Consider the following 27,774-nt stretch of genomic DNA (forward strand, 5'->3'; position numbering starts at 1 on the left):
ATGGTAATCTGTAAACTGTTTTTAAATCTAATGTAAACTGATTAAAATTAAAATGCCCGTAAGATTAAATAACCTTCTATGCTGTTACAATATCTTCAAAATGTCACTAAAATATCCAAGAACCACAGCACAATTTAAACAATTTCTGTAAGACATTTTGATTATTTCCAATTTTTTCCCACTTTAAATAATTCTGAAAAGCCGTAACTTGCTAAATCAATTATTTCCTTAGAATTAATTCGGATAAGTGGAATTCATGGTTTCAAGGTTTTTGCTTTCTGTCATTAAAGTGCCTTCCAGAAAGGCTGCTCTAATTGATGCTCTTACTCCCTCGACAGTATGTAAGGAGCCCTGGTGACACAATGGTTAAGCGGTTGGCTGGTAACTGAAAGGTCACTGGTTCGAATCCCCAGCTCCTCCACAGGAGAAAGATGTGGCAGTCTGCTCCTGTAAAGATTACAGCCTAAGACAAAGTAGAACTGCCCCATAGGGTTACTGAGTCAGAATCAACTTGACGGCACACAACAGCAGCAGCAGTCTGTATGAGTTCCTCTTCCTCATGCATTATTACCATTAAAAATACCTAAGAGATTATATCATGTTACTTTAATTGTTGTTCTTATTGTTGTTGTTAGGTGCTGTCAAGTTTGCTTCTACTCATAGCAACCCTATGTGCAACAGAACGAAAACTGCCCGGTCGTGTGCTTCCTCACAATCCTTGCTATCTATACCTGAGCCCATCATTGCAGCCACTGTGTACTATGTTTCAAGACTATTCATAAAGTTTTCCAGTAATATATCAGGCAGTGTTTTGCCGATTCTTTGAGAAGTGGATGGCCCCCCTTCCTTCTTGGGTCTATCTTAATCTGGAAGCTCCACTGAAACCTGTCCACCATGGGCAACCCTGCTGGTATTTGAAACACTGGTGGCAGAGCCTCCAGCCTCACAGCAACACTCAAGGCACCACAGTAACACAAACTGACAGACCAGTGGTGGATTATTTTCATTAGCATTTTATAAACTTTTTACATATGTTTCTCAGCTCTCCACATTTCTTTCATGTTTGTTCACTTATTTTTCAATTGTGCAGGGGTTTATCTTGCTGACTCAAAAGAGCTATCTATATACAGAGTAAACATGTTGCTGATGTTGCCTTAGTTTGTTATTTGCATTTTGATATTGTTCATATTTTGACAAAAAATAATTAAATGAAAGTTTAAAACTTTCTTTGTCATGATTGTTTCTTTTAAATGGGTACTCCTGCAATTCTTTTCTATGCAAGCCTATATCCTTATTGCTTTTATTATGTTAATTTTTATGTTTAAAAGTTTAACGCGTTTAGCATACATATGGGCGTTGTATGCAAAATAGAGGAGCTCTGGTAGTGTAGTGCCTAAGGCACTTGACTGCTAACCAGAAGGCTGGTGGTTCAAACCCACCACAACCACTCCTCAGAAGGTCCATAGTGATACCGCCTCAGAAACCCACGGAGGGGTCGCTATGAGTTGAGGCCGACTTGACAGCACACAACAACAATGTAAAGTAGGGATCCATCACTCCTTCTATTAAGATAGTCATCATCTCAACAAGGTTACTCAGTAATTGAAATACAAAATTTATCACATATCAAAATAGCACTTAAAAAAAAAAAGTATGTGAGGAAATTATGATAATCATAAACAAACATGAACGATAGACACGTCTCTACTCTCAGCAGAAGAAACCCTGGCAACAACATTGCCCCAGCAGAGCAAGTTTGCAACTCTTAATCACTTCCCAAGATTTGCAAAGAAGGGGAGAGAGGAAATACAGAAAGCATGCTCTCCTCCTGAGCAGATCATGGGAATGGAAGGAGCAGTGTATTTTATACTTTCCAGGGCAGACAAGGAGGGGTCACTATGAGTAGGATCTGACTCCACGGCACTGAGTTTGGTTTGTTTTTTTAGGTCAGACACCATGGCACCTGAGACTGATGAGTTCATGTAAAACAATCAGGGAGTTGGATAAATACAACTCTGATGGCTTTGGTATCCCAAAGAGCTTAAGTGTGTCTCAGGTAATAATAGTATGCTGTGGCATGTGTGATATCTTCCTTACAAACAGTAAAACAAGTTTTATTTAGAATCATTGTTGGCTAGAAACTTGTAGCACCATAACCTGTAAATAAATTACAACAGCTAGGCCACAGAGGATGGTTGTTGACTTTAACTGGTTATTCCTGCTTGTTTTAAGGATTGAAAATAATCCAACTTCCTGGAAAAGAATTCTAAAAATAAGCCACTTGCAATTATAAAAACAATAGAAAGGATTATCATCACCACCATCCCTAGCAGCCTACACAACTATCAGTTGAGAGCCTTTTATACAACAATTCTATGAGGTCAGAATTATTCCCATACTACAAATGAGAAATTTGAGACTTGGAGAGGCCAAGGCCAGGACACAAATAGAAAGCAGCAAGACCAAGATTTAGGCCCAAAGCCAACGCTTCAAAAGTTCATTTTCTTTCTGCTCTTCTTCACTGCCTCAAGAAATATAAAAATTCTTTTAAGTGTTTATTAAAGCTTAAACTGAAACAATGATGTACCATTTTCAACTATTACATTGGTCAATAGTTTTTACAATAATGCCCAATGTTGAGTAGGCTGTGGTGAAACCAGCACTTAGAAACAGATATGAAGCTTTTGGAAAGAAATTTGGTTATTTTCATCAAATGACTACAAATATGCATATGTTTTGATTCACTGATACTACTTATAGAATCACAAGAAATATCTTCAATCTTTGAAGGTACTAACTATAAAGATGCTCATCATAGAATCATTTATGAATGCAATATTGAAGATCCCCAAATAATAGAGAGAACTAATTAAAAGTTGCTGTATATGCTAAATGAAACAGTATTACAAATAATGAAGTAGGATATAAGATTATTTGAATTTTATTGAAAATCATAAATTAATACTAAAGCATGGTTTCTAAATCTCTCCAAGCTAAACTTTTAGGAATTTGACCAACTATTATAATTAAAAACGATTTATCTTTAACAAATGCTGGTGAGGATGCAGAGAGATTGGGACTTTCATACTCTGCTGGTGGGACTGTGAAATCGTACAACCACTGTGGAAAGCAGTATGGTGATTCCTTAAAAAGTTGGAAATAGAAATACCATTTGATCCAGCCATTCCATTATTAGGTATATATCCTAAAGAAGTGAGAGCCATGATAAGAAGAGACACATGCATACCCATATTCATCGCAGCACTATTTACAATAGCAAAAAGTTGGAAACAACCTAGGTGTCCATGAACTGAGGAATGGATGGATAACCAAACTATGGTACATACCCACAATGGAATACTACGCAACCCTAAAGAATAATGTAAAATAATGTAGAATCTGCAAAACACCACATAACATGGATGAATTTGGAGGATATTATGCTGAGTGAAATAAGTCAATCACAGAAGGACAAATATTGTATTAGTCTGTTATTGTAAAAGTCAAGGAATAGTTTATCTATGGAAGGAAATTTTCTTTGTTGGTTATCAGGGGTAGGAGAGGAGAGTAGGGAACACTGTTAGATAGATAGAGATAAGTATTGATTTGGGGGAAGAGAAGGGCAATGTACCAAATGTGAGTAATCAACATGGTGGCATTGAGGAAGAGGAAGATATAGAGAAGTACATGGGAGGTGCAGACAACAAAGATGAACCCTTTTGCACATATAGTACTGTGTTGTCAGTGAAGGCAAATACGGGTATATGAGTGGATAATGGGTGGACAGGCTGAACTATTAGGTATGTCTATGCAGCAGGAAGAGTACCCAAGACCATGTATAGGGTTGGCAGAAAATGGTTCTACAAGTGTATTTGTATGTCCTGTAAGAATTCTCAAGAGTATAGTAAAACTGACAAGGAACAAGATTGTAGTCACAGCCAGCTACCCAGAGGGAGTAAGAAGTTGAACCTGTGAGCTCAGGACCATAGTCACAGGGGCCATCAAGCTCAACTGGCATAACATACTACACAAAACATTGTTCCACCTCCTACTTTGGTGAGTAGCGACTGAGATCTTAAAAGCTTGCAAGCAGCCATCTAGATGCAACAATGGGTCTCTCCTTGTCTGGAGCAAAGAAGAGTGAAGAAAACTAAGGATTCATGGAAACAATTAGTCCTAGCAACTGGTACCCATGCGATCATCAGTCTATACGACTATGAGACCAGAAGAACTAGATGGTGCCTGGCTACCACTGTCAACCACTCGGAGGGGGATCTATGTAGGAGATCCTGGATAAAGAGGGAGAACAATGTGGAACAAACTCAAAATCATTTGGGGGGGAAAAAAAAGGGGGACTGGGTTTGCTGGTCTGATAGAGCCTGATGGAACCACTGAAACTATGGTCCCTAGCTGCCCTTCAGGTCTGGAATTGAACCCACACCTGTGGCTTCCAGCCAAACAAAAGACAGGCATATGAGTTGAACATTTACCTGAGATAGATACACTCCTTGGAGAGAACAATCATGGCAGAAAGAAGGTCTGTGTATGCACAGGGAGACAGCTCAGGGGGCAGGAGTGCATGGAGGGATGGACACAGGGAAGAGGTAACTATTGGGAGGAGGTGGGAGGGGAACTGTTGCATTGTGGTAGATTGTAGTCAATGTCATGAGACAATATGTATGTGAACTGCTGTATGGAAAGTGAATTTGCTCTGTAAACTTTCACCCAAATCACAATAAGAAAAAAATAAATAATAAAAGGAAAAGGGGAACAGATGACTGGTGTGGACAAATCTTGACAACCATTGGGTTAGAGATATATGGTTGATAGGTTTATGGGGGTACATTATGTTGTTCTATATCTTTGAAATGTTTATAATAAAATTATTTTTAAAACTAAAAAAAAGAAAAAATTATTTATCTTACTAAAATAACAGGATATTATAATTTTCACAAATGTTTGTTGCTGAAAAAAATTATCTCAAAGCCAATATTACAATTTAGTGCTCAGAGGAACATGTTTATATGTGGGGACAATATCTTTAGTATTATATAAAATATGACCCTTTTCTAGCATAATATGAAGAAAGTCAAGGTGATTTACATTCACTTTAGGTTAGGAGGAAACCTTAGAGATGATATGATTTAACCTTTTCAATTACACAAAAAAGAAAACAGATATCCGAGATAAAATTATATAGCCAAACTCATTGGCAGCTGGAACACCATTTCTTAGCACGGAAGCTATTCCTTCAAAAGCAAAACAAAATGTCTTTTCCTCAGCAGGCTCATGTTAATACCAAGTTAGTCTTAAGTCATAATGATAACTAACCAACAAGGTGAAGAACCTTGAAATATTATATTCGAGATCTGTAGAAAATGTGAATATACCACACAATGTAAATTAAACTGCAATGGTGACTTGTTATAATATATCTTTTTTCTAGTGCAATTATTAGAACACTGATTAAAAGTATGTTAAAATGCTGAGGGTTAAATGGAGACATGCATTTTAGAACTCTGCCATGTACCCCATTTCTACTCCATGGTTAAGAGACTTTGTCAAACAAAACAAGAACATCATGTACTTTAAGTGTTTCATTAATCAGGAGTTAAATGTCATTCTGATAATCTCATTTGCAAAAGGTCACTGATATGTGAATTTGCTTCAGAAATAGGGCACAATGTCAGTGCAATAACCTGATAAGGGAAAAATGCTTAATACAAATAGTTTTTCTCTACAGTAGAGAAAGGAGACATATATTAGGATTATTATTTATTATGCCTGCAGAAGAAATATACTTTATACTAGTTCACATGATCATAAATTTGAGACAAAATACTACCTTTCCATGGTTTGTGCTTAATTTAGATTAAAATGGGCATATTAATAAATTTATTTACCAGTTCCATTACTATGACCAATAGCAAGTTTCTAAAGGACAGAAAATTCACAAGCAGGAAATATTACTTAGCAAAAAAGTATAAAACATATATGCTGAAAACTACAAATCACTGTTGAAAGAAACTAAAGAAAACTAACTAAATGGGAAGACATACCATGGTCATGGATCAGCAGATTTAATATCATTTAGATGTCAATATTCCAAAAACTGATGTACTGATTCAATGCAATCCCTATCAAAATCCCAAGTGGATATTCACATGCAGAATAAAGTTGGACCCCCTTACTTCACACTATATACAAGAATTAACTCAAAATGGATCAAAGACCTAAATGTAAAAGCTAAAGCTGTAAAACTCTTGGAGAAAACATAGACATAAATTCTTGTGGCCCTGGATTTCTTAGAAGAGCTCTAGTAGTGTAGTGGTTAAGGCATTTGGCTGCTAACCAAAAGGTCAGTCATTTGAACTCACCAGCTGCTACATGGAAGAAAGATGAGGCAGTCTGCTTCCATAAAGATTTACAGCTTTGGAAACCCAATGGGGGTCGCTATGAGTTAGAAATGACTTGATGGCAATGATTTTGGTTTTGGTTTGAGATTTCTTAGATATGACACCAAAAGCACAAACAACAAGAGAAAAAAAAATCAATAAACTGGACATTATTAAAGTGAAAAACTTCTGTGTTCCAAAGGACATCATCAAGCAAATGAAAAGACAACTCACAGAATGGCAGAAATATTTTGCAAATCATATGATCTGATTAGAGACTTTTTTCTAGACTATATGAAGAACTACTATAATTCAATAGCCTAATTTAAAACTGGGCAAAAGATGTGAATAGACATTTCTCCAAAGAGGACTTACAAAGCAATAAGCAAATGAAGCAATGCAACATCATTAGCCATCAGAAAAATGCAAACCAAAATCACAATGAGATACCAATTAATGCCCAGAAATCAGAAAAGTCAGATAATCTGCAATAGCCAAAAAGTGGGAACAACCTAAACATTCATCAACTGATGAATGGATACACAAACTATTGTATTATCTACACAATGAAATATAATTCAGCAATAAAAAGAAAAGAAGCACTGATACCTGCTACAATATGGATGAACCTTGAAAATACTATGTCAAGGGAAAGAAGTCAGTCACAAACGACCATATATTATATAATCCCATTTATGTGAAATGTCCAGAAAAGGCAAATCTATAGAGCAGAAGGTAGATTAGTGGTTGTGTATGGCTGGGGGACTGGAGGGAAATAAGGAGTGCCAGCTAATGGGTACAGGGTTTCTTTTTGGGGTGATAACAGTGTTCTAAAACTGACTGTAGTGATGGCTGCACATACCTGTGAATATACAAAAATTCATTTAATTGTACTCTTTAAATGGGTGGATTGTATGGTATATGAATACATATCAATAAAAAAAGAAATAGCACATAAGAAGGATTGAAAAGGAATAAGTTTTCTGATAATGGTTAAGTAGTTTTCTGACATAAAACCCTTCCATAGATTATTAGCTATCTTTTCCCCTTAATTGTTAGGAGAAAACAATATGTGCTAGAAATTTAAAACAAAAGGAAAGAAAAACAACCCTCAATGTGCACACGTCAGTTTCTTTCAGTTTTTTTTTTTTTTTTTTTAAATTAGAAAAGCTTTAGTAACCATATATATCCACACCCAAGCTATCGGGGGACTTTAAAATTTAAATTCTTCTGCATGGCTGAGTCTTATGTAGGTCATTTCAATTTTTAAACTACTTAAAAAAGATTAGCAATTATGATATAACTCCCTCACACTATCCTACCTTATTACACAGAGGAATCTGAACACATCTTGGAGGCATCAAGGATATTACTCACTCACTATGTTTACTATCTAATCTATGGGGGCTCACAAATGTACGTCTCCTACCCAGGTTTTCCTCACTAGACCACACCCTTCTAACAGGTCTCTCATAGGAACATCCAGTCCTCCTTCCTTGAACTCATCACAACTGTGATTTTATGTCTGTGTATGCAGTTCTCTGATATACAGTAAGCTTCCTGAAGATGAGGTCCTTGTTTGTTTGTAGCTCACCAGTGTATCCTTAACATTTGACATTATTAAAATGAATGAATAAACTGCAGGTGATGTGATACAACATTACTTGTCTGTCTTCTAATGTTATTCTAATCTACAATAGACTTAGAAGTCATATAACTGTTTTACAACTGTGTGTGTGTGTGTGTGTGTGTATAAAGAATGCAGGCACTTAAGTGCCTATGAAATGTTCTACAGCTTCCTGAGAGACAAAGTTTGGTGGCACAGTGCCTAAGGCATTTGACTGCTGACTAGAAGGCTGGCAGTTCAAACCCACCAGCCACTTCTCAGAAGGAAGACTGGGCAATCTACTTCCGTAGTGATACCTCCTCGGTAACCCAAGGAGGGGGTCACTATGAGTTGGATCCAACTTGACAGCATTGCGTTTTTTTTTTTTTTTTTGGTTTGCATTTCAGATAGGTGAGGCTGCAAACTGTCTGAGAGATGCAAATATGTCCAATGGAAGTGTGGAAAAAAATAAAAACAGATGCTGAACTGTTAAAAGGTGTTTCAGCTAGATCTCAGAGAATACTTAGCAAGTAGGGACTGAAATTTTAAAAAAGCATCTATCTTGAAAAAAGTATATTCTTCAATTCATTTAAGACCACATTAACAGAATCACTTTTTTAAAATCTGAAATTATTTGTTATTAATAAAATGTCCTTTTGTGTGTCAGATAGCTTGCCAATCATGCTTGCCAAGTTTTAACGCTAAGCTTAGCCCAATTATGTTTATTCCATAAACTTAAAATTCTATTTATAACTGTACCAATGAAAAACCACTGTAAATAATGGTAAATACTTGTACTGATAATATGACTTTACAAAAGAAAGATTTTTTTCCCCATCAAATTTAAACTAGTTTACTCACCTGCATTAAAAGCTGTAAAAACATTTTTTCTTGAAGGACCTAAAATTTAAAAATATTTATATATAATACACATATATTTTATACGAAACATCACACAAAAACAAAGCATTTTAGAAATAAGGGTTGTTTTATTTTCAAAAACAATTGAAAAACTACTAAATTTTAGATTTCAGATGAAAAATACCATTGCGATGCAATCAATTTTTATCAAGCACATTCTACATCCAAAATTATATTCCAAATAACATCAAAGTGATAGTTTAAGGATTTCTCTTTCAAAAAATTAAATTTGATCAGTTTTAATAGAATAAACCACAGTATTTTTTTCAGTCATGAACAGCTAGAAGTCAAATTTGAATAGTACAGACTTTACACATTTACTAAGCACATAATGCTCTTCTTGTTGACAGAAAAGTAAGGCCAAACTTTGTGAAAGACACTCACTAGTGTGTGGTTTCTCAAATTGCAGTGTTAGTCCAGTTCATTTGCTATTCAGCTATGAAGAAAAAATATTAAGCATTTTTTCCAACCCGACAGAACATAAATTGCAACCAGGACTGGTAATAGGTAGAGAACTGCAAAGATAAGTCCCTCCAACAAAACTTGACATGAAACAGTCATTTCTAGGGCAAATTCATCTTCAGATTACTAGTTAGAACAGTTGCTACATTCTATCTGTGGAATTTTACAGAGATGATAATGTCTTAAAATATCTGGCCATTATAAATGGAAAGCACTGATTCCTACTCAAATAAAGACTTTGTGACATAAAACTCACAAATTCAATAGTGAGGGCTTTTAGCATATTGGAGTTTCCTGTTCTATGAAGTTATCAGTGGTATCTCGATATTCTGATTCTCTGAAGTTACCTCTACAGCAAATTTTGACAATATGTATTTTCAGTTACTGATGTGTGGATTAAGGAGCTCTGGTGGTGCAGTGCCTAAGCCATTTGAATGCTAACCAGAAGGTTGGCAGTTCAAGCCCACCAGCCACTCCATGGAAGGAAGACCAGTCAATCTACTCCTGTAAAGATTTACCATGAGGGAGCTTTATCATCACCAGTAAAAACTACAGATTCACATACTGGTTGTTACTCCAACAAGGGGTCATTTGGTAGCTCAGAAATTTATTTGAAAGCCTTTGAGCAAATGGGAACCTATCAGGCATACTGAAGAACCTTTTCGCAAATATTTGTCTATTTTCCTTTCAATTCAATGGAAATAAAAAAGTATTGATAACCATTCACTAGGTAATTAATTTCAGGTTGCCCCATGATCATTCATATAGAGATGTTATTGTTGTTGTTGTTGTTGTTATGTGCCATCGAGTCAGACTCGACTCACAGTGACCCCTTCTTGGGTTGCCGAGGCAGTATTACTATGGAAGTAGATTACCCAGTCTTCCTTCCAAGGAGTAGCTGGTGCATTTCAACCACCAGCCTTCTGGTTAGCGTCACGTGCCTTAGGCACTATGCTACCAGAGCTCCTACAGAGTTATATAAATGATGACAGCACAGAGGAGCAGACACACTCTCTCACACTGCTGTTAAGAGCAACCCCTTCTTTCTGGAAAGCTACTGAGTCATACATACTAACAACTTCAAAAGCTCATACAGTTTAACCCAGTACTGTCATTCCTCTTTCAGGAAAATTTTATGGAAATACTTAGTACCTGAAACAATGAACAATGGTTCACACCCAAAGATGTTTATTTTAGTATTATGCATGATAATAAGTCAGAAATTGTTCAATATAAACTAAATTTGGACAACAAATGGAATTGGAAAGCAATGGTGTTTTACTGCAAAGCCACTTAAGATGAAGACAATCTCATGATATACTATTAAATTAATAAAAAGCAAGATACAGAAGAGCATACATATTATGACCTCAGTACCAAAACCATGTATATATGCAGGGGAAAAACAATGGAAGAAAATGCAAGTTACTGGTGAGGATGGGATTAAGGAAGGCTCTCTGTATGCTTCTGTATTTTCAAAATTCTCTAAGTATAGGTCACATTTCATAGGTCAAGTTTCTCATTCATAATTATTCTTCCAGTCAAGTAATCTTTCAATTCAGTAAGCAAAAAATAAACTTTTGGTGTACTTCAGATCTACTGTGATAAAGTTGCCTGTATTTGCCACATACATTAAGCATAGTAATAAGCGTGGAACATCTAGTCAGGTGAGAAGTAAATTATGCATTTTTATTATCTCACTTATCTAGAACACAACCTTAGAATAATTTCACTCTAAATGTTTTATTTTTTTCTTTCTATATTATTCCTTTGTTATGCTTACTGATTTATATGTAACATGTTTGAATTCTAGACCCTTAAGACTCTTGGAACAGGAACTTAATTCCTCAGCATAAAAACTTGTTATATCTGCTTTTTCAACAGACATTATATAAATAATTGTAAATTATACCATTAACCTAATTGTTAAAAATTTAACTTCTTGCAAGCCAAGAACTTAAAAATGGCTATCCTTCTGTCTTCTATCCACAATGGGGACCATACCTTTTGGAGGAGTTTTTAGTAAGTGTACATGAGCTCTGGGTACCAAAGGCTTCAAATATAAGGATCCAGAGGAACCATTTTGAAACGCTGGTTTTGGAGGCTTTTCCTCATACTTGATGACAGCAGCATTACCAGCTGTGGTAAAACATAAAAGTATATTTTACTTTATTGATAAATACAGTATCGACCTTCCAAATTCATTCCTTCCTTCTTGAATCAACAAATGTTCACTAAACCTAAAATGTGCCAGTCATTACTGAGTTTGGGAATATAAAGATTGATAATTGGTAGTTCCTGTCCCCAGGGATGTCACAGTAAATACAATGCAAGGTAAACTCTGTAACCAGAATGACCACACATGCCAGTTTGCCTGGCACAGACCAAGTCCAAGTCTTAAGTTTCTGTGTCCGTCCAGTTCAGCTTTTATCCCAGATAAAAGCTTGAGGATAAATTATATGATCATCCACACTACAGAACAAGTCTGCCTGAGGTGCAGCTAGATTCCATCTCCAGGATTACAAAGCAGAGCACAGGTAGTCAGCTGTGTTAATGATGCAAGAACCAACACCCACGGGAGAACCAAAACTCACAGCCATCAAGTCGATTCCAATTCATAGTGACCCTTTAGGACAGAGTAGAACTGTCCCACAGGGTTTCCAAGGCCGTAAATCTTTACGGAAGCAGACTGCCTCATCTTTCTCTCATGGAGTAGCTGGTGGGTTTGAACCACAGACCTTCTGGTTAGCAAGCAAATGCTTTAACCACTATTCCACCAGAGATCCTTTACCATGTTTAGAAACACATTATAAATTTGAAGACAGGTTGAAAATATTCACTAGGTTAAACTATCCCAACCCCTATGACAGTGCTTATGCCACATTCAAACCCTATAAAGACATACTGTTACTCTCCCCTGGTACATGTCCAGTCCCTCTACAAAGAACCATCTGTTAATTCTTCCTACGCCCAGATAACGTTTTCATTATTAGGTCACTCTTCCCTCTTGCTCTTGCGCTTCCATTAATTTCCCATCCTTCTTTCCAATTCCACCCTTCCCCAGGACCTAGAAGTTGATAAGAAGCTAATGGGAAGACAGTACTGAAAAAATAAATTGAATTCAATTTAAGATCTAATATGAAGCTGCATGATTCTATACATAGATGATTTAAGCTATAAAATTCAGCACAGCTTTTTGTAAGGATGAATAGGAAATGATGTCATGATCTCAAAATGACAGAACCAAAATTTCATAGGGCATGGTTTTGTGTCTATTTTTTTTTAGATTTGCATGTAAAGTGGATACTGGTTTTCAACTAGCATTTCAACTTTTACAGAATCAAAATCCAGGAAAATAAGTAAATGGTGTTAGCATAAAGTCTTATTAAAGATACATTGTAACAATCTGGATTTTAATTTATATTCAGCAGCAAATTAAGTCAAATCACCATCTGAATTTTGAAAAATTAAATTGAGTTCAATTTACAGATATAATATAAAGTTGTATGATTCTAAATTTATGCTTTTCTTTTCTAAGCTTTAGACACAAAGACCTTCAGTTCACAAAGACTTCAGTCAAAGGATTTCTCACTAAAGCAAAAGACACATTTCTCATGAGGCACAATGCTCTTGTCCCTTGGGCCCCCTGTCATGCAAAGAATAGGAGGTGTTGTCCTGGAAACTGTCTCACTGCCAATCCTCAGACTCAGTATAGGATTCTACTAGATCCATCAACTTAGTAATGTGCAGGGGTCAAATATCCATATTCCAAGGATAAATGTCTGAGTTTGACTCAGGTACACATACACAGAGGAATACATTTATACATGTATATATTTATACACTCAAAGGTCATCTATTACATATGCTTCCTTCCCTCTTCCCCATGTTACTAATGGTGGGAACAAACTGTGCTGACTTGCACATACTTTATGTGAAACATTTACATATCTTTCTCTCAATTCTCTCAACATTATCCTCTAGGTTGGGCCACTGCTTTCTAGCAATGTAGTTCAAAGTACAGCTTGAAAAATGTATATTCCTATGAGGCATGGTACCCTTAAAGGAGCTCTGGTAGCATAGTGCCTAAGGCACTTGACTGCTAACGAGAAGGCTAGTGGTTCAAACCCACCAGCCACTCCTCATAAGGAAGGTTGGGCAATCTACTTCTGTAGTGATACTGCCTCAGAAACCCAAGGAGGGGTCTCTATGAGTTGGGTCTGACTCGATGGCTCATAACAATGACAACAACAACATGGTACCCTTAAAGTATTTATCTTACTCTCTATTCACTTCTTACCATGGTAGCCTGTTATGTAATCTGATGTTATCTAAATTCTCCCTAGTTCAAAATTACTATATCTGAGTGATAAACTCTTCAGTGGCAACAATCCAATATAATCAGAAAGGTATGAAAGTTTCAAGCAATGGAATGGAATTCACAATATCTGAGTTCTGATCTTGACATGGCCAGTGTGTAGCTATGTTGAATCACTTCACTTCTCTATGTACAGTTAAAGACCTGTTACCATCAACTCAATTCTGACTCATGGCAATCCCATGTGTTACAGACTAGAACTGTCACATAGGGATTTCTTCATTATAATCTTACAGAAGCAGATCACTAGGCCTTTCTTCTGTGGAGCCGTTGAGTGGGTTGAACCACTAGCCTTTAGGTTAGTAGTTGAATGTAAATCACTTGTGCCACCAGGTACCCTATATATAATAAGCAGATTTAAATATCAGGTGCAGAAATAGATATTATGTATACTATCGTAGGGGTCCCACTAACTGACTATGGTACTCAGGACCACTGTAACCAGATGCATCCCCAGAATCCTCCTAAACATAGTGCTCCAGGATGCCACAACTACACAATGACAGTTGGCCTATATGGTCAATGCTTGAAATATTACATGTGATTGCCTACAGCCAGCTCTAATGAGTAGGCTAAAAATTGTCCCTGTTTTGTTGTTATCCTTGGTGCTAGCTATATCTATTATGCCAGAATAATAGATGGCCTGAAATAGTTTTTTTCCTTTTCCCATGGCCAAAATGTGATTCAAATAATAATAATAAAAAAAAAAAGCGTGTGTATGTGTTTCTAAGAGGGGGTGGTTAGTGATAGAGAAGGGGAGAGAAAGAGAGTGCACAAGCACTGAGTCTAAAGAAAAAATGAAGAGCAATTCTCAGAAAAGCCTAGACAGAAGATTTTCCTTTTAGAGATGGGCTTCTCATTGCTCTGATTTTATTTGCAAATTAACATCTAGTTAATATTAGTTTTTGTTTTGTTTATTAAATTATGTATATATACACAGAGCCAACCTTATGTTCACTTCTTGAATTTTTTTTAATCTGTTTAACACTCCCCACTGTGCCAGATCATCTGGCCACCTGGCTTAAAATCAAATCACTACTGAAGCCTAAGCTTTCAAATTCTAAAAGCAAAATTATTCAACTTTTTGGTAAAAAGAATGTCTTATATATACCCTACATAAACATTAAAAGAGAAAGAATGAAAACAAAACTAATTTTGATCTGATGCATCAAAGAACTTTATCAACAAAGTGAAGAACAGCTTACAGATTGGAAGAAAATGTTGGGGAGTCATATATCTGATTAGGAATTAATATCCAGAATATATAATGAACACCTACAAATTTATAACAAAAGACAACCAATCAAAAAGTGGGTGTGGTGGTTAAGGTTGTATGTCAACTTGCTGGGCCTGGTTTTGAGTGGCTGGGCAGCTGGGTGTAGTTATCCCCCATGGTGAGATTGGTAATTAACTCCATGGTGGACTCTACTGGAGCAGCTGAGCAGCTGCTTTAGAGATGTGATCTGCTTCTAGTATATAAGCAGCAGCTTTAAGGAAGGTCTCTAGTTTTTTGGCATGCTTGGACCCTGCATGTAACTAAGGCTTCATTCAGTAGCCTGCCATACCCTCCTGATCTTGGGACTTTTTCTGGACTTCAATTAGTGGCCTGCCATGTTGTTTGGTAATATCAGGATTGTGTCTTGTTACTTGATGACCTTGAGTTTGTCAGCCTCAGCAGCCAGTAACTGCCTGAGTGAAGAAAAGCCTCCAGTTTCAGTGGGCCAGGAGCAGGATGCAGAGCTGAAGCCCAAGGTTGAGGGGCTTTCCTCCAGCCGCTAGAGCCTGGCACTTTGAACTCAGACTTCTAGCCTCCAAAATTATAAGAAAATAAACTGTTTGTTGAAGCTATCTCATTTGTGGTATTTTCTGCTGGAGTAGCACTGAGTAAGCCAAACAGTAGGCAGAAGACTTCAATAGACATTGCTCCAAAGGGTAACTATATATGGCCAACAAGCACATGAAAAGATGCCCAACATTATTAGCCATTAGCGAAATGCAAATCAAAACCACAATGAGATCCCACTTCACCCACACTAGGATGGCTATGATTAAAAAAAAAAAAAAAAAGAAGAAGAAAGAAAAGGAATATAATAAGTGTTCGGGAGTATATGAAGAAATCTAAGAAATTTGTTGGTAGTGGGAATGCAAAATGGTATGGCCACTGTGGAAAAGAGTTTGGTGATTCCTCAAAAATTTAAACAGAATTACCATATGACCCAGAAATCTCTATCCTAGCTAACACCCAAAATAATTGAAAGCATGGATTTAAATAGAAATGTGTACACCAGTGTTAATTGAAGTACTATTTACAATAGCCAAAAGGTGGAAATAACTTAAATGTTCATCAAGAGATGACTGAATAAACAAAATGTGGAATATATTCAAAGAGTGAAATATTATTTAGGCATAAAGAGAAATAAAGGTCCTGATACATCTTACAACATGGATGAACCTTGAAAACACTATGTTGAATGAAATAAGTCAGTCATAAAAGAGCAAACATTTTATTATCCAACTTAAATATGAAATATTTATAACAGGCAAATGTATAGAGGCCAAAGCTTATTTATAGTTACCAGAGGTGAAAGGGAGGGGGAGAGAGGACACCATTGTTTACGGGGTGCAGGGTTTCTGTTAATGGTGGTGGAATAATCTGAAAACAGCAGTGATGGTTACATGGATACATGATAAACATAATCAAGGTCATTGAATTATACATGTAAACAATATTGAATTGGTAATTGTTTTGTGTGATATATATATATATATATCCACCATAAAACAATTTTAAGAAAACTATCACTTGACTGCTAACCAGAAGGCTGGTGGTTCAAACCCACCAGCCACTCCTCGGAAGGAAGGTTGGGCAATCCTACTTCCGTAGTGATACCGCCTCAGAAACCCAAGGAGGGGTCGCTATGAGTCAGGGCTGACTTGACGGCACATAACAACAACAACAACAACATCAGTCTGCATAATGATATTTTCATATGAAATAGCCCTTTTGGGAAGCACAGAATACTAAATACTGAGGCCCTTCCTCACCATATAGCCAACATCACCAGTCAGACACAAAACTTTCCTTCTAAACCTGGAAGCAACCTAAAAAAACCTTCGGCAGTGTAGTCCAGGCGATTCTTATCCAATGATCAGTGTTAGCAGGTGAGACAATTCCTCCTTTCTATCCCCACTGTAGGGGAAAAACATAAAAGCACTGAAGATAAATGAAACTCTTTCTTATATGTATCAGTTTAACAATTTAACTTTAAACATCTTCTTTCCAAACTATTGGACACAACCTTACTGGAAAGGAAGAAAACAAAGGTCAGACACATTTGTTATTGAAATTATTTTGAAGATGATCTAGTCCTCCCCTCTCCATCAGAGAATTCTGAGACTAAGAAAAGTGAAAGATGGTCCAACTTCACAGGAGTTAGTGAGAAACTAGGATGAGTCCAAGTGGCTCATGACACACCCTAATCTTCATTCACATAACAACTGCAGTGCCCTTTTCTGTGTATCACATTACCCTCAGCCAGGGCTGGCCATAGAGGAAGGGAATGCTCCATCTTCTTTAGTTAGCCTACTTTTTTCTGTTCTCCCGTTAGGTCCCTTGGTGGCATAAGTAGTTTACGCTTGTTACCAGCCTAAAGATTGGTAGTTCAAACCCACCCAGTGGTGTCAAGGAAAAAAGGCCTGGCAACTGAATGCCATAAAGATTACAGCCAAGAAAACCCTATGGAGCAGTTCCATCCTGTAACATGCTTGCTACGAGTCACAAGTGACCTGACAGCAATGGTTTTTTGTTTTGTTTTGTTTTATTCTATTTCCAAGAGAGTGCAAATAGCTTTGGTGTGAATCTCTTTCATTTCCTCTCACCATCTGTCTCTCAGAAATAAACATGCTTTTGTAGCCAAGGTAAAAGGAGAAGGAGGACTTTAACTTTTGGTTCCAGTAAATAGGGCAAAATTCAACCCTCTCTCGAGACCTCTTATAGACTTGCACAATAACCCTTAAACCTTCAACTCTATTCAAGAACTGCAACAAATTATTTTTATCTAATTACATCAATAATTTTAAACGCTGGACTTTAGATATGAGTCTGAAAGACCTTAAAATGTTCAACCTGTACAAATGAGCATATCTGATTTAGAAACTGTTGGGCAATTATGCTAATACCCAAAGGGAAATCAATAATATTTTAACTTCTAAATGTTTTATGCTTTAAAGAACAGACATATAGAACTTGCAAAAGCCCCCATATAAATTTATTGTTTTATATATTTAGAGTCAGTCATTTTAAAACTTGGTAACGTTATTTCTATAAGACCCCAAAATACTGATAATCAAATACAAATTTTACAGAGACGGCACTATACTGTCAAAAAAGTCCTTAATCGGTGCCACAGACATCACATCACAAAGAAATGAACAGACAAAGCAAGTGAATAGCATTCTTTAAAAGATCAAAAGATGAAATTACTTCCTAACATGACCCTTCATTATCAGCAGCAGAAATATTTCAGCTCAAAATTGTATTTCATGTTTAAGGTAGTCTTTAAAAAGTACACATGCTTAATATTTGGGGGGAGATATAATAGAGGAAACCAATCCAAGATGTGATGTTTTTATTTTAATTCTAGGAGAGCATTTTTTCTATACTCTTACAAACATAAGCTACATATACAAAACCTACAAGTTATTCATCAGAAATTAAACCATCAAATAGTCTCTGATAATAGAATGATTTCATGTACCAAGAAGATTGACAATTCTGCTGGAATATATGTAATAATAGTTCCAAAATATGTAAAATATATAATAAACTTAGTTCTACAAGGAATCACTCATTTTAAATACATACAAATATGCCCCAAGAAACACTAAAATTAACAGTAATTACAAGTTAGAAAATTAGCAATAAAAAAAGCTTAATTTATTAAATAAAACTTTAAGCATGCTGACAAAGAAAAGAATCAAACCAGAAGAAACCAGCGACCTACTTCTTTTCCCAGTAAACGTGGCTAACAAAGGAATTATACAAAGGCTGTAGGATCCCACGACCAGCAGTGTCAATAAGGTAGCATCATAGTGCTTCTCTGAAACAACCGGTGGGGTGAGTGTAGAATTGATAAAAATTTTTGAAGAAATATCAGTTTCTGTACAGCTGCGAAATCCTCCTGGTACAGTCATTTAAAAGGATCAAAGCAAGCTTAAGCAGGGAAAACTGCAGCCATGTTCACTCTCATATCCCTCATGCTTGCTCTTAGTGAATTAGAATGGAGGGGGAAAAAAATGTCTGTAAGCTCCAAGGCACTCCACAAAACAGATTAAACCAGCGAGCAAATCAAACCAAGAAAGAAACTCATTGATTTGAATGCTCAATGTGCAACAGGGACACATCGCCACTAGACAGACTCTGAGAGTGTACGGTAAAACCCTTTGTGAATAGACAAAAAGGAACAGACAAAAGCATTTTACAACCTCCTCAGGAGTGTCAGACACAGTACTGAAACAGTGGCCAAGTCAACATGGCTGTCAGGCTGTCAATAGAAAACGCTGGATAACAGCGTGTCTTAGTTATCTAGTGTTGCTGTACCAGAAGCAGCACAAATGTATGTCTTTAACAAACAAATTTATTTTCTCACTGTTAAGGAGGCTAGAAGTCTGAATTCAGGGTGCTAGCTCTCAGGGAAGGCTTTCTCTATCTGTTAACTCTGGAGGAAGGTCCTTGTCTCTTTTGAGCTTCTGCTCCTGGACAATGTTCATATGGTTTGGCTTCTCTTCTCCTCTGTCTCTCTGCTTGCTTGTTTAATCTCTTTTATATCTCAAAAGAGACTGAGTCATGACACATCCTACACTAATCCTGCCTCATTCACATAACAAAGACAAGCCATTCCCAAATGGGATTATAACCACAGACAGAGAGGCTAGGATTTACAACACATTTTGGGATGGTCACAATTCAATCTATAACATTCTACCTTTGATCTCCCAAAATTCACGTCCTTGCCACATGCAAAACACATTCACCTCATCACATCATCTCAAAAATCTTAAATCAACTCCAAATCCCAAATCCCATTTTCTAAATCATCTAAATCAAATATGAGTGAGATTTTAGGCATATCCATCCTAGGGCAAAATCTGCTGTTATCTGTGAACTTGTGAAATCTGAAACACAAGTTATCTGCTTCCAAAGAACAATGGTAGAACAGCCACAAAGTAGACATTTCCTCTACAAATAGGAGAAGTTGGAAGGAAAGAAGGAATAATAGGCACCAAGCAAGTCCAAAATCCAGCAGAACAATTCACATTAGCTTTTAAGCCTTGAAAATAATCCTTTCTTCTCTGAGACCAACTAGGCAATGCCCCTGCCCTCCATACTCTGGGTGTTGGCCATGATTTCTGGATTCTTGGTGGAGGACCCTCAGCTCTGGGCTTCAGCTCCATCTTCTAGGCCCAGTAGAATGACAGTTCTGGTCCCTTGGCTCTGGCTGGTTCCATTCTTCTAGTCCATCTGAGTGATAACCCCACTCCTTGGTCCCAGCAGGTCCCATTCTTCTGCCCCTTGAGCATGACACCCATGCCCCCTCAGATTTGGGCAGCAGTCCCATGCTCTTGGCCAAACTAAATGGCAGTTCCACACTCCAGAACCGAGTTGATGAATACCTGATTCTCTGAAACCTAGGAGGCCATGGTTCTACCCTTTCACATCCTAGCTGCCCTAGGGATGGTTCTGTTTTTTTCTTGAGGACAACAAACATAATTCTTTTGGGTGGTTTCTTGCCTGTGGAATTCCAAGAGGCAGACAATATTTTCTCTTATCCTTCTTTCTCTGTCCTCTTCAGTCTAAGCTGATGGTTTTTCTGCTATGGTAGTTAGGTCCATCAGTCCTAGGCTTAATCTCTTTAACAAAAAATTGTGTGACCATTTCCTTGGTGAAAACTCTAGGACATGTGTCCTTAGTTTGTACAACCTAATTTTCCAAGTCTTTAAGTTCTGTTTTCATTTTGCACAAGTCATTTTTAAGTTCATCTCTTCCTTCTCACATTTTACTACAAGCAGCAAGGGGAAACCATGTGGCCCCTGTAAAATCTCACTTAGAAATCTTAACCAGATATCCAAGTTCATCACTTACAAGCTCTACCTTCCACCAGACATTTGAACATAATTCAGACAAGTTCTTTGCAACTGTATAAAAAGCATCTCCCTTCCTCCATTGTCCACTGAACATACATGTTCATTATTTTCTCTTAAAGCCTCACAGAAGCACATTTAATGTCCACATTTCTAGTAGCATTCTGGTTCTGGTGCCATATGTACTCTCTAAGATGATGGAGATATTCTCTATGGTTCTCCTCACTTCCTTCTGAACCCTCACCAGCACCACCTTTCACCTTCATAATTCTACCATCAGTCTCTTCAAGGCAATCTAGGTTTATATTAGCAGGCACCTTCAAACTCTTCCAGCCTCTCTACCCATTACCCAATTCCAAAACCACTTCCACATTTGTTAGAGCAGCACCCCTACTTCTTGGTACTAAGTTCTGTCTTAGTTATTTAGTGCTGCTATAACAGAAATACCCCAAGTAGGTAGCTTTAACAAACAGAAATTTATCTTCTCACAGTTTAAGAGGCTGTAAGTCTGAATTCAGGGTTCTGGCTCTAGGGGAAGGCTTTCTTTCTCTGTTGATTCTGGAGGAAGGTCCTTACCTCTTCTGAGCTTCTGCTCCTGGGCAATCTTCCTGTGGCTTGGCATCTTTCTTCTCCACTCCCTGCTTCTCTTGTTTGATTGTTTAATTTCTTTTATATCTCAAGACAGATTTACTCAAGACACACACTATAATAATTCTACTTCATTAATTTAACAAAGAACCCATTCCCAATTGGGATCATAACCACAGGCATAGAGACTAGGATTTACAACATATATTTTCTGGGGACACAATTCAATCCATGACATGGATCTACAAAATGTATCTATCTGCTTCAAATATTACAAATTCCATTACCACAGTGACCTATGGGGAGGACACTGGTGATTCTATTTTGGCAGTTCTTAAAATTCACATTGGAAACAGAGTAAGCTACAAGTGAAATGATCTAAAAATAACACATGTATAAATCAACTTTTCAAATCACAGAGTAATAGCTGCTACATTTACAAACTATTCTGATCTTACGTTCCCACTTCAAAATTCAAACAATAAGCATAAAACAGCCCTGTTTAATTATAAATGACATATTCTAATATTCCAAAATTTCCAATATATAACTATTATCATAATACCAGCTACTGCTTGCTGTTAAGTGACCTACTGGAAATGTGCTCATTAAGTCAGTGTACTATCCTCCACAAGCACATTCTCAATTCTGTCACCTCCTGGCTGTATGACCTTGCACAAGCAATAACCTCTCTTAGCTTCTATTTTCTCAACTATAAAATCAGGGTAACAGCTGAAGTTTATTTGGGGAGGGGAAGAGGAATAACGTAAGGTAATCATATTCCCTTGTGACACAACAATCAACCACTCAGCTGCTAACTGAAAGTTGGCAGTTCAAATCCACTCAACAGCTCTGTGGAAGAAACTTGGTGCTCTGCCTCCATAAAGATTACAGTCTAGAAAACTCTATGGGACACTTCTACTCTGTCACACAGGGTCACTATGAGTAGTAATTGATCCAGTGGCACCCAGAAACAAATATTATACTGTCTCATACCCGTAAGAATTTAGAAAACATTACTCCACTGTATTTACCATGCTCTTGCCAGAAAGAAGAAATTGATATCTCTTAAGTCTAATAGAGTTCCCCTCCTAACCATATCCCTGTATCTTAGATTATCTGGTTTTCTAGTTATCCATCTAAGTATCTCCTTTCTTCTCAACAACCTTGAAGGGCAAGGACTCTCACATCCCATGACCCTCTCTACACCTTCCTAGTGCCTTGTGCAACATGGGCAGGCCCAAACTGTCTGAATTGATTGTTGTTGTTGTTGTTATGTGCCGTCGAGTCAGCCCCGACTCATAGCGACTCCTCCTTGGGTTTCCAAGGCAGTATCACTACGGAAATAGATTGCCCCATCTTCCTTCCGGGGAGTGGCTGGTGGGTTTGAACTGCCAGCCTTCTGGTTAGCAGTCAAGTGCCTTAGCTACCATGCTACCAGAGCTCCCCTGAACTTGATTAAGCCATGAATAATTTTACAAGAAAAGTCAAGAAAGAAATGAGAAAAATAGTACTAAATTTGAATACATATTTTGAATGATTAATTTGAAAGTAATTCATCCATCTTATATATGTAAGACAGAAATCACATTAGCTGAAAATTTTAAAAACAGTTTCCTGAGTTCAAATCATTTAGAACTAGACTTAATGTTCTGTCATCTTACACTGAATCTAGCATCCAAAGTAGAAGATTCCAAAACATACATTTATAAAATATAGTATTCTACAAAGTAGATTAAATTAACCTTTTTTTGGAATCCCTGGATTGCTATTCTTTTCCTTAACAAACCAAGAAAACCTCACTTCAAATCATGTACTTTAAACATCCTTCACAAGACTTCAGGTAAGATGAAGGAATAGGCAGACAAGCTCCACAGACCCTCTTCAACAAAGAAAAGAGAATACAATTGACAGAGATACAGGAGATAATCCTGGAGCCCTGAGCTCTGAAAGGAAGTATACAGAAGTGGATTCGGCACCAACTAGTGGAAAAACCTGAACAAAAACAGTGAGTACAGTGATGGCTGAAGCAGTGGACTGTCAGCTACTCTGATGGGACCAACAGCCTGAACATTTCCAAGTATCAGTATGAGACTGATTCAAAGATCAGCCATGGTCACCAAGGGCTGCAGGGATGACTGTACTGATGGCCTACAACTAGGAAGGGAAACAGCAAGGAGGGAGACAACCTGAACTGTGGACTTTCTGTTGTCTGCAGGGCACAGCCTTTTTGATTGTTTACACGCAGTGGCCACTTTGTATATTTAAAGTGACCAAGGGCACAGTCATTTTGAAGGTTTACAAGTGGTAGCCATTTTGGATATTTTAAATGACCGAGGGCACAGCCATTTTGAATGTTTACAAGTGGTGGCCATTTTGGATATTTAAAGTGAACAAGGGTGCAGCCATTTTAAATGTTCACAAGTAGTGGCCATTTTGGATTTTAAAGTGACAGTATTTCCATTAGGATTCCAGGGAGCTAAGAATAGGCTCCATTTGTCAATGACAGAGGGACATATGGGAGGCAGACAACAAGAAAGGAGACACAGGTGGTGAGCGTATAAGTGCTGCCAACTAGTGAATACAGGAGCACAGCACAGTACCATGCTTATGTAGATAACATACAAACAAAACAAAGAAAATGAAAATCATGGGCAAGTCACTCCAATATACAATCACCAACTAAATATAAACACAAAAATGTCACAATGCCTCAGAGACAAAAGAGCAATCACAGACCACACAAAGAAGCAAGATAAAGCAGGAGAAACAAGGGACCAGGATACAGACCCAAAACATATCCCTGAGGAAGACGCAGCATTAGAACTCCCTGATAAGGAATTCAAAAGAATCATATTTAGATACCTTCAATGAATTGAGAGACAGATCAAGGAAATCACTGACAAAATGGAGGAAAAAGCAGAGAAAACCCTAGAACAATTTTGAAAGACAATATAAGAACAAAATGACAAAATAAATGAAACTTTAGAAATGATACAAAATCTACAGAAAGAAATCCAGAAGACTAATACTAAATTTTCAGAAATAGATAACACATTGAATGGGCAAAGGAGTAGAACTGAATCAATGGAAGACAGAATTAGTGAGATTGAAGGCAAATACCTCAATACTTCTTTGGAAAGGCACAATCAGAAAAAGATCAAAACAAAATGAAGAAAGCCTAAGGTTTCATGTGGGATACCATCAAAAGGAATAACCTACATGTAATCAGAATTCCAGAACAGGAAGAGACAAATAAAACCACAGAGAAAATTGTTGAAGATTTGTTGGAAGAGAATTTTCCTGGTATGATGAAAGATGAGAATATATCCATTCAAGAAGTCCAATGAACCCCAAACAGGATAGACCCCAAAAGAATATCACCAAGACATATCACCATCAAACTCACCAAAACCAAAGACAAGGAAAGAATCCTAAAAGCAGCACAAGAAAAACAAAAAGTTACCTACAAGGGGCAACCAATAAGAATGACCTCGGATTTCTTGGCAGAAACCATGCAGGCAAGAAGACAATGGGATGGTATATATAAAACCCCGAAAGAGAAAAATTTCCAACCAAGAATTATATACCCAGCAAAATTATCTCTCAAATATGATGGTAAAATTAGGACATTTCCAGATAACAGAAATTAAGAAAATTTGTTAAAACCAGACCAACCTTACAGAAGATGCTAAAGGAAGTCCTTTGGACAGAGAAGCAACAACAGCAAACATCAACTGACCACTAACACATATGATGACATAACCCAGAAACCAACCCAGTTATAGAAATATCCAAAGGAAATAAGCCTACAAGATTGTAATCAGGGAACGAGAGACATCAATTGACAAATGAAGACAATGACAAACCAAAAAGAGGGAAAAAAACGTGTGTAGTTACAGAACTTCTAAATGGTAGGGAAAACAACTACAAAATAAAATGGACTGTCCTAAACTTGGGAAGAAATTATAAATCACAGGGTAACCTCAAAAAAAAAGATAAACCTTCACATCAAAATAAAAAAGAATACCAGCACAAATACTTAGCAAATATTGAAACTAGTAATGAAGAAAGTGGTAACACAATTCATAAACAAAACAAGCTCAGCACAGAAAATTATATGGAACAAAGAAATCAACACCATGAAAAAGTACATAACAAAATGGCAGTAACAAATTCATACTTGTCAATAATTACATATATGACAAAGGACTTACCTCTAAAATTTATAGAAAACTCCAACACCTCAACAACAAAAGATTAACAATCCAATTAAAAAATGGGCAGAAGACATGAATGGACACTTCAACAAAGAGGATATTCAGGTGGCCAGCAAATACATGAAGAAATGCTCATGATTATTAGCCATCAGAATGATGCAAATCAAAACAACAATGAGATACCATCTCACCCCAGCACTAATGCCAAAGTTCAACATGACAGAAAATGGCAGATGCTGCTGAAGATGTGGAGAGATTAGGACTCTCATAAACCGCTGGTGGGACTGTCAACTGATAAAGCACTGCGGAAGACAGTATGGAGACTCCTTAAAAAGCTGTGATTAGAAATACCATTTGACCCAGCAATCCCATTACTAGGTATATATCCTAAAGAAGTGACAGCCAGGACAAGAAAAGATATATGCATATGCATGTTCATCGCAGCACTATTTACAATAGCAAAAAGATGGAAACACCCTATGTGCACATCAACCAACAGAAGAATGGATAACCAAACTGTGGTACACACACACAATGGAATACTATGCAACCCTAAAGAATAATGTAGAATCTGCAAAACATGGATGAACTTGGAGGACATTATACTGAGTGAAATAAGTCAAGCACAGGACAAATATAGTATTAGTTCATTATTATAAAAAAATCAAGGAAAGGTTTATATATGGAAAGGAACTTTCTTTGTTGATTACCAGGGGTGGGAGGGAATGGAAGGGAACACTGGGGGGGGAAAAAACATTGACCCATGTCACTTTAGTTTTGTGTATTTTACTATACATGAATTATATGTCAATAAAATGCATTAAAAAAATCCTTCACACAAAACTGTTACCAAAAAAACCTCACTGCTGTCAAGTAGATTTGACTGATAGCAACCCTCCTTGATTCCAAGGAGGTATCTCTATGGAAGTAGATTGCCCAATTTTCCCTCCAAGGAGTGGCTGGTGGATTTGAACTGCCAGCCTTCTGGTTAGCAGTCAAATGCTTTAGGCACTACACCACCACCAGGTGCCTTCAGGACATAACTATTTTAGGGTTTCATAGCACATCCATCCAAAGAGAGCAATGTATGAAAAATAATTTGTTTTTCCTGCCAAACATGCTGTGCAATTCCAAGGGAGAAGCAATATGCGTATTTTTTCCTAAATCACAGAATCAAATATTTTGATAATCATTTGTGGAGCATTTTTTTCTTCTATAACTATTGCTACAACAACCTGCAAAGTTTGACATGAGAACAACTCACAATTATTGCTGTAAGCACTCAGCTCACTGTGGGTACTGGCAATGGAGGAGGTGCTTCCTGTCCTCCGTAGTATCGAGCTTTTCAAAGATGCTTTGGATTTAGGAAGTGGTCTAGGTAAATTCACCCACGATGGCGGTGTGGTTTTCAAGGATGTTGGTTTTCCTTGGGGATAAAAAAAAAGAAAAAAGTTTTCACTGCTATTCTTTTTGAAAGTTGGAACTTTAAGATGGTAAACTCATACTCTTACACTAACAATTGAGTCAAAATGCTAAATTAATATTCAGAATCATGTGATTACAGAAAGATGGCCCTTAGACACCCTTCAAACCTTGAACTGAATTTACTACTGTGGCTCAATTTTCAGCCAAACAACAGACAGGTCTATAAAGTTATTAACACCAGGGAGGTACACGCTTCTTAGGATAATCAACCATACATGCATCGTCAAAAGGGCAGCATTTGCCCAGCAATAAAACTCAGAAGTCAGGAAGAGACAGGAAAGAACCAATGGAAACAGTAAATACAGGGAGGAAGTTGAAGAGTGCTCTTATACAATGTCACAAATCAAAATCTATATGAACTGTTGAATGTAAAACCAATTTGCTCTATTAACTTTCACTCAAAATCACAGTAAAAGAAAAAGAAAAATGAAAGTTTCCTTTGTTGTTGTTGTTGTTTGCCGTCGAGTCAGCCCCGACTCATAGCGACTCCTCCTTGGGTTTCCAAGGCAGTATCACTACAGAAGTAGGATTGCCCAACCTTCCTTCCGAGGAGTGGCTGGTGGGTTTGAACCGCCAGCC

At 37.1% G+C, this 27,774-nt stretch overlaps 1 protein-coding gene across 1 annotated transcript in view; it reads right to left on the reverse strand.

The window, feature by feature from the left end:
* The window catches only part of MTUS1 (microtubule associated scaffold protein 1), a 139,502-nt gene that overhangs the window by 67,346 nt on the left and 44,382 nt on the right, over positions 1–27,774 (reverse strand). Inside the window, exons 3-5 of the mRNA XM_007954946.1 lie at positions 26,975–27,136; positions 11,389–11,523; positions 8,863–8,901 (exon numbers count right to left, since the gene is read on the reverse strand). Of these exons, the coding sequence (XP_007953137.1) occupies positions 8,863–8,901; positions 11,389–11,523; positions 26,975–27,136 (336 nt within the window). The remainder of the gene's footprint in view (positions 1–8,862; positions 8,902–11,388; positions 11,524–26,974; positions 27,137–27,774) is intronic.

The sequence above is a fragment of the Orycteropus afer genome, unplaced genomic scaffold, assembly GCF_000298275.1.
Source record: "Orycteropus afer afer isolate SDZICR_OR568_19922 unplaced genomic scaffold, OryAfe1.0 scaffold00483, whole genome shotgun sequence".
Taxonomy (NCBI): domain Eukaryota; kingdom Metazoa; phylum Chordata; class Mammalia; order Tubulidentata; family Orycteropodidae; genus Orycteropus; species Orycteropus afer.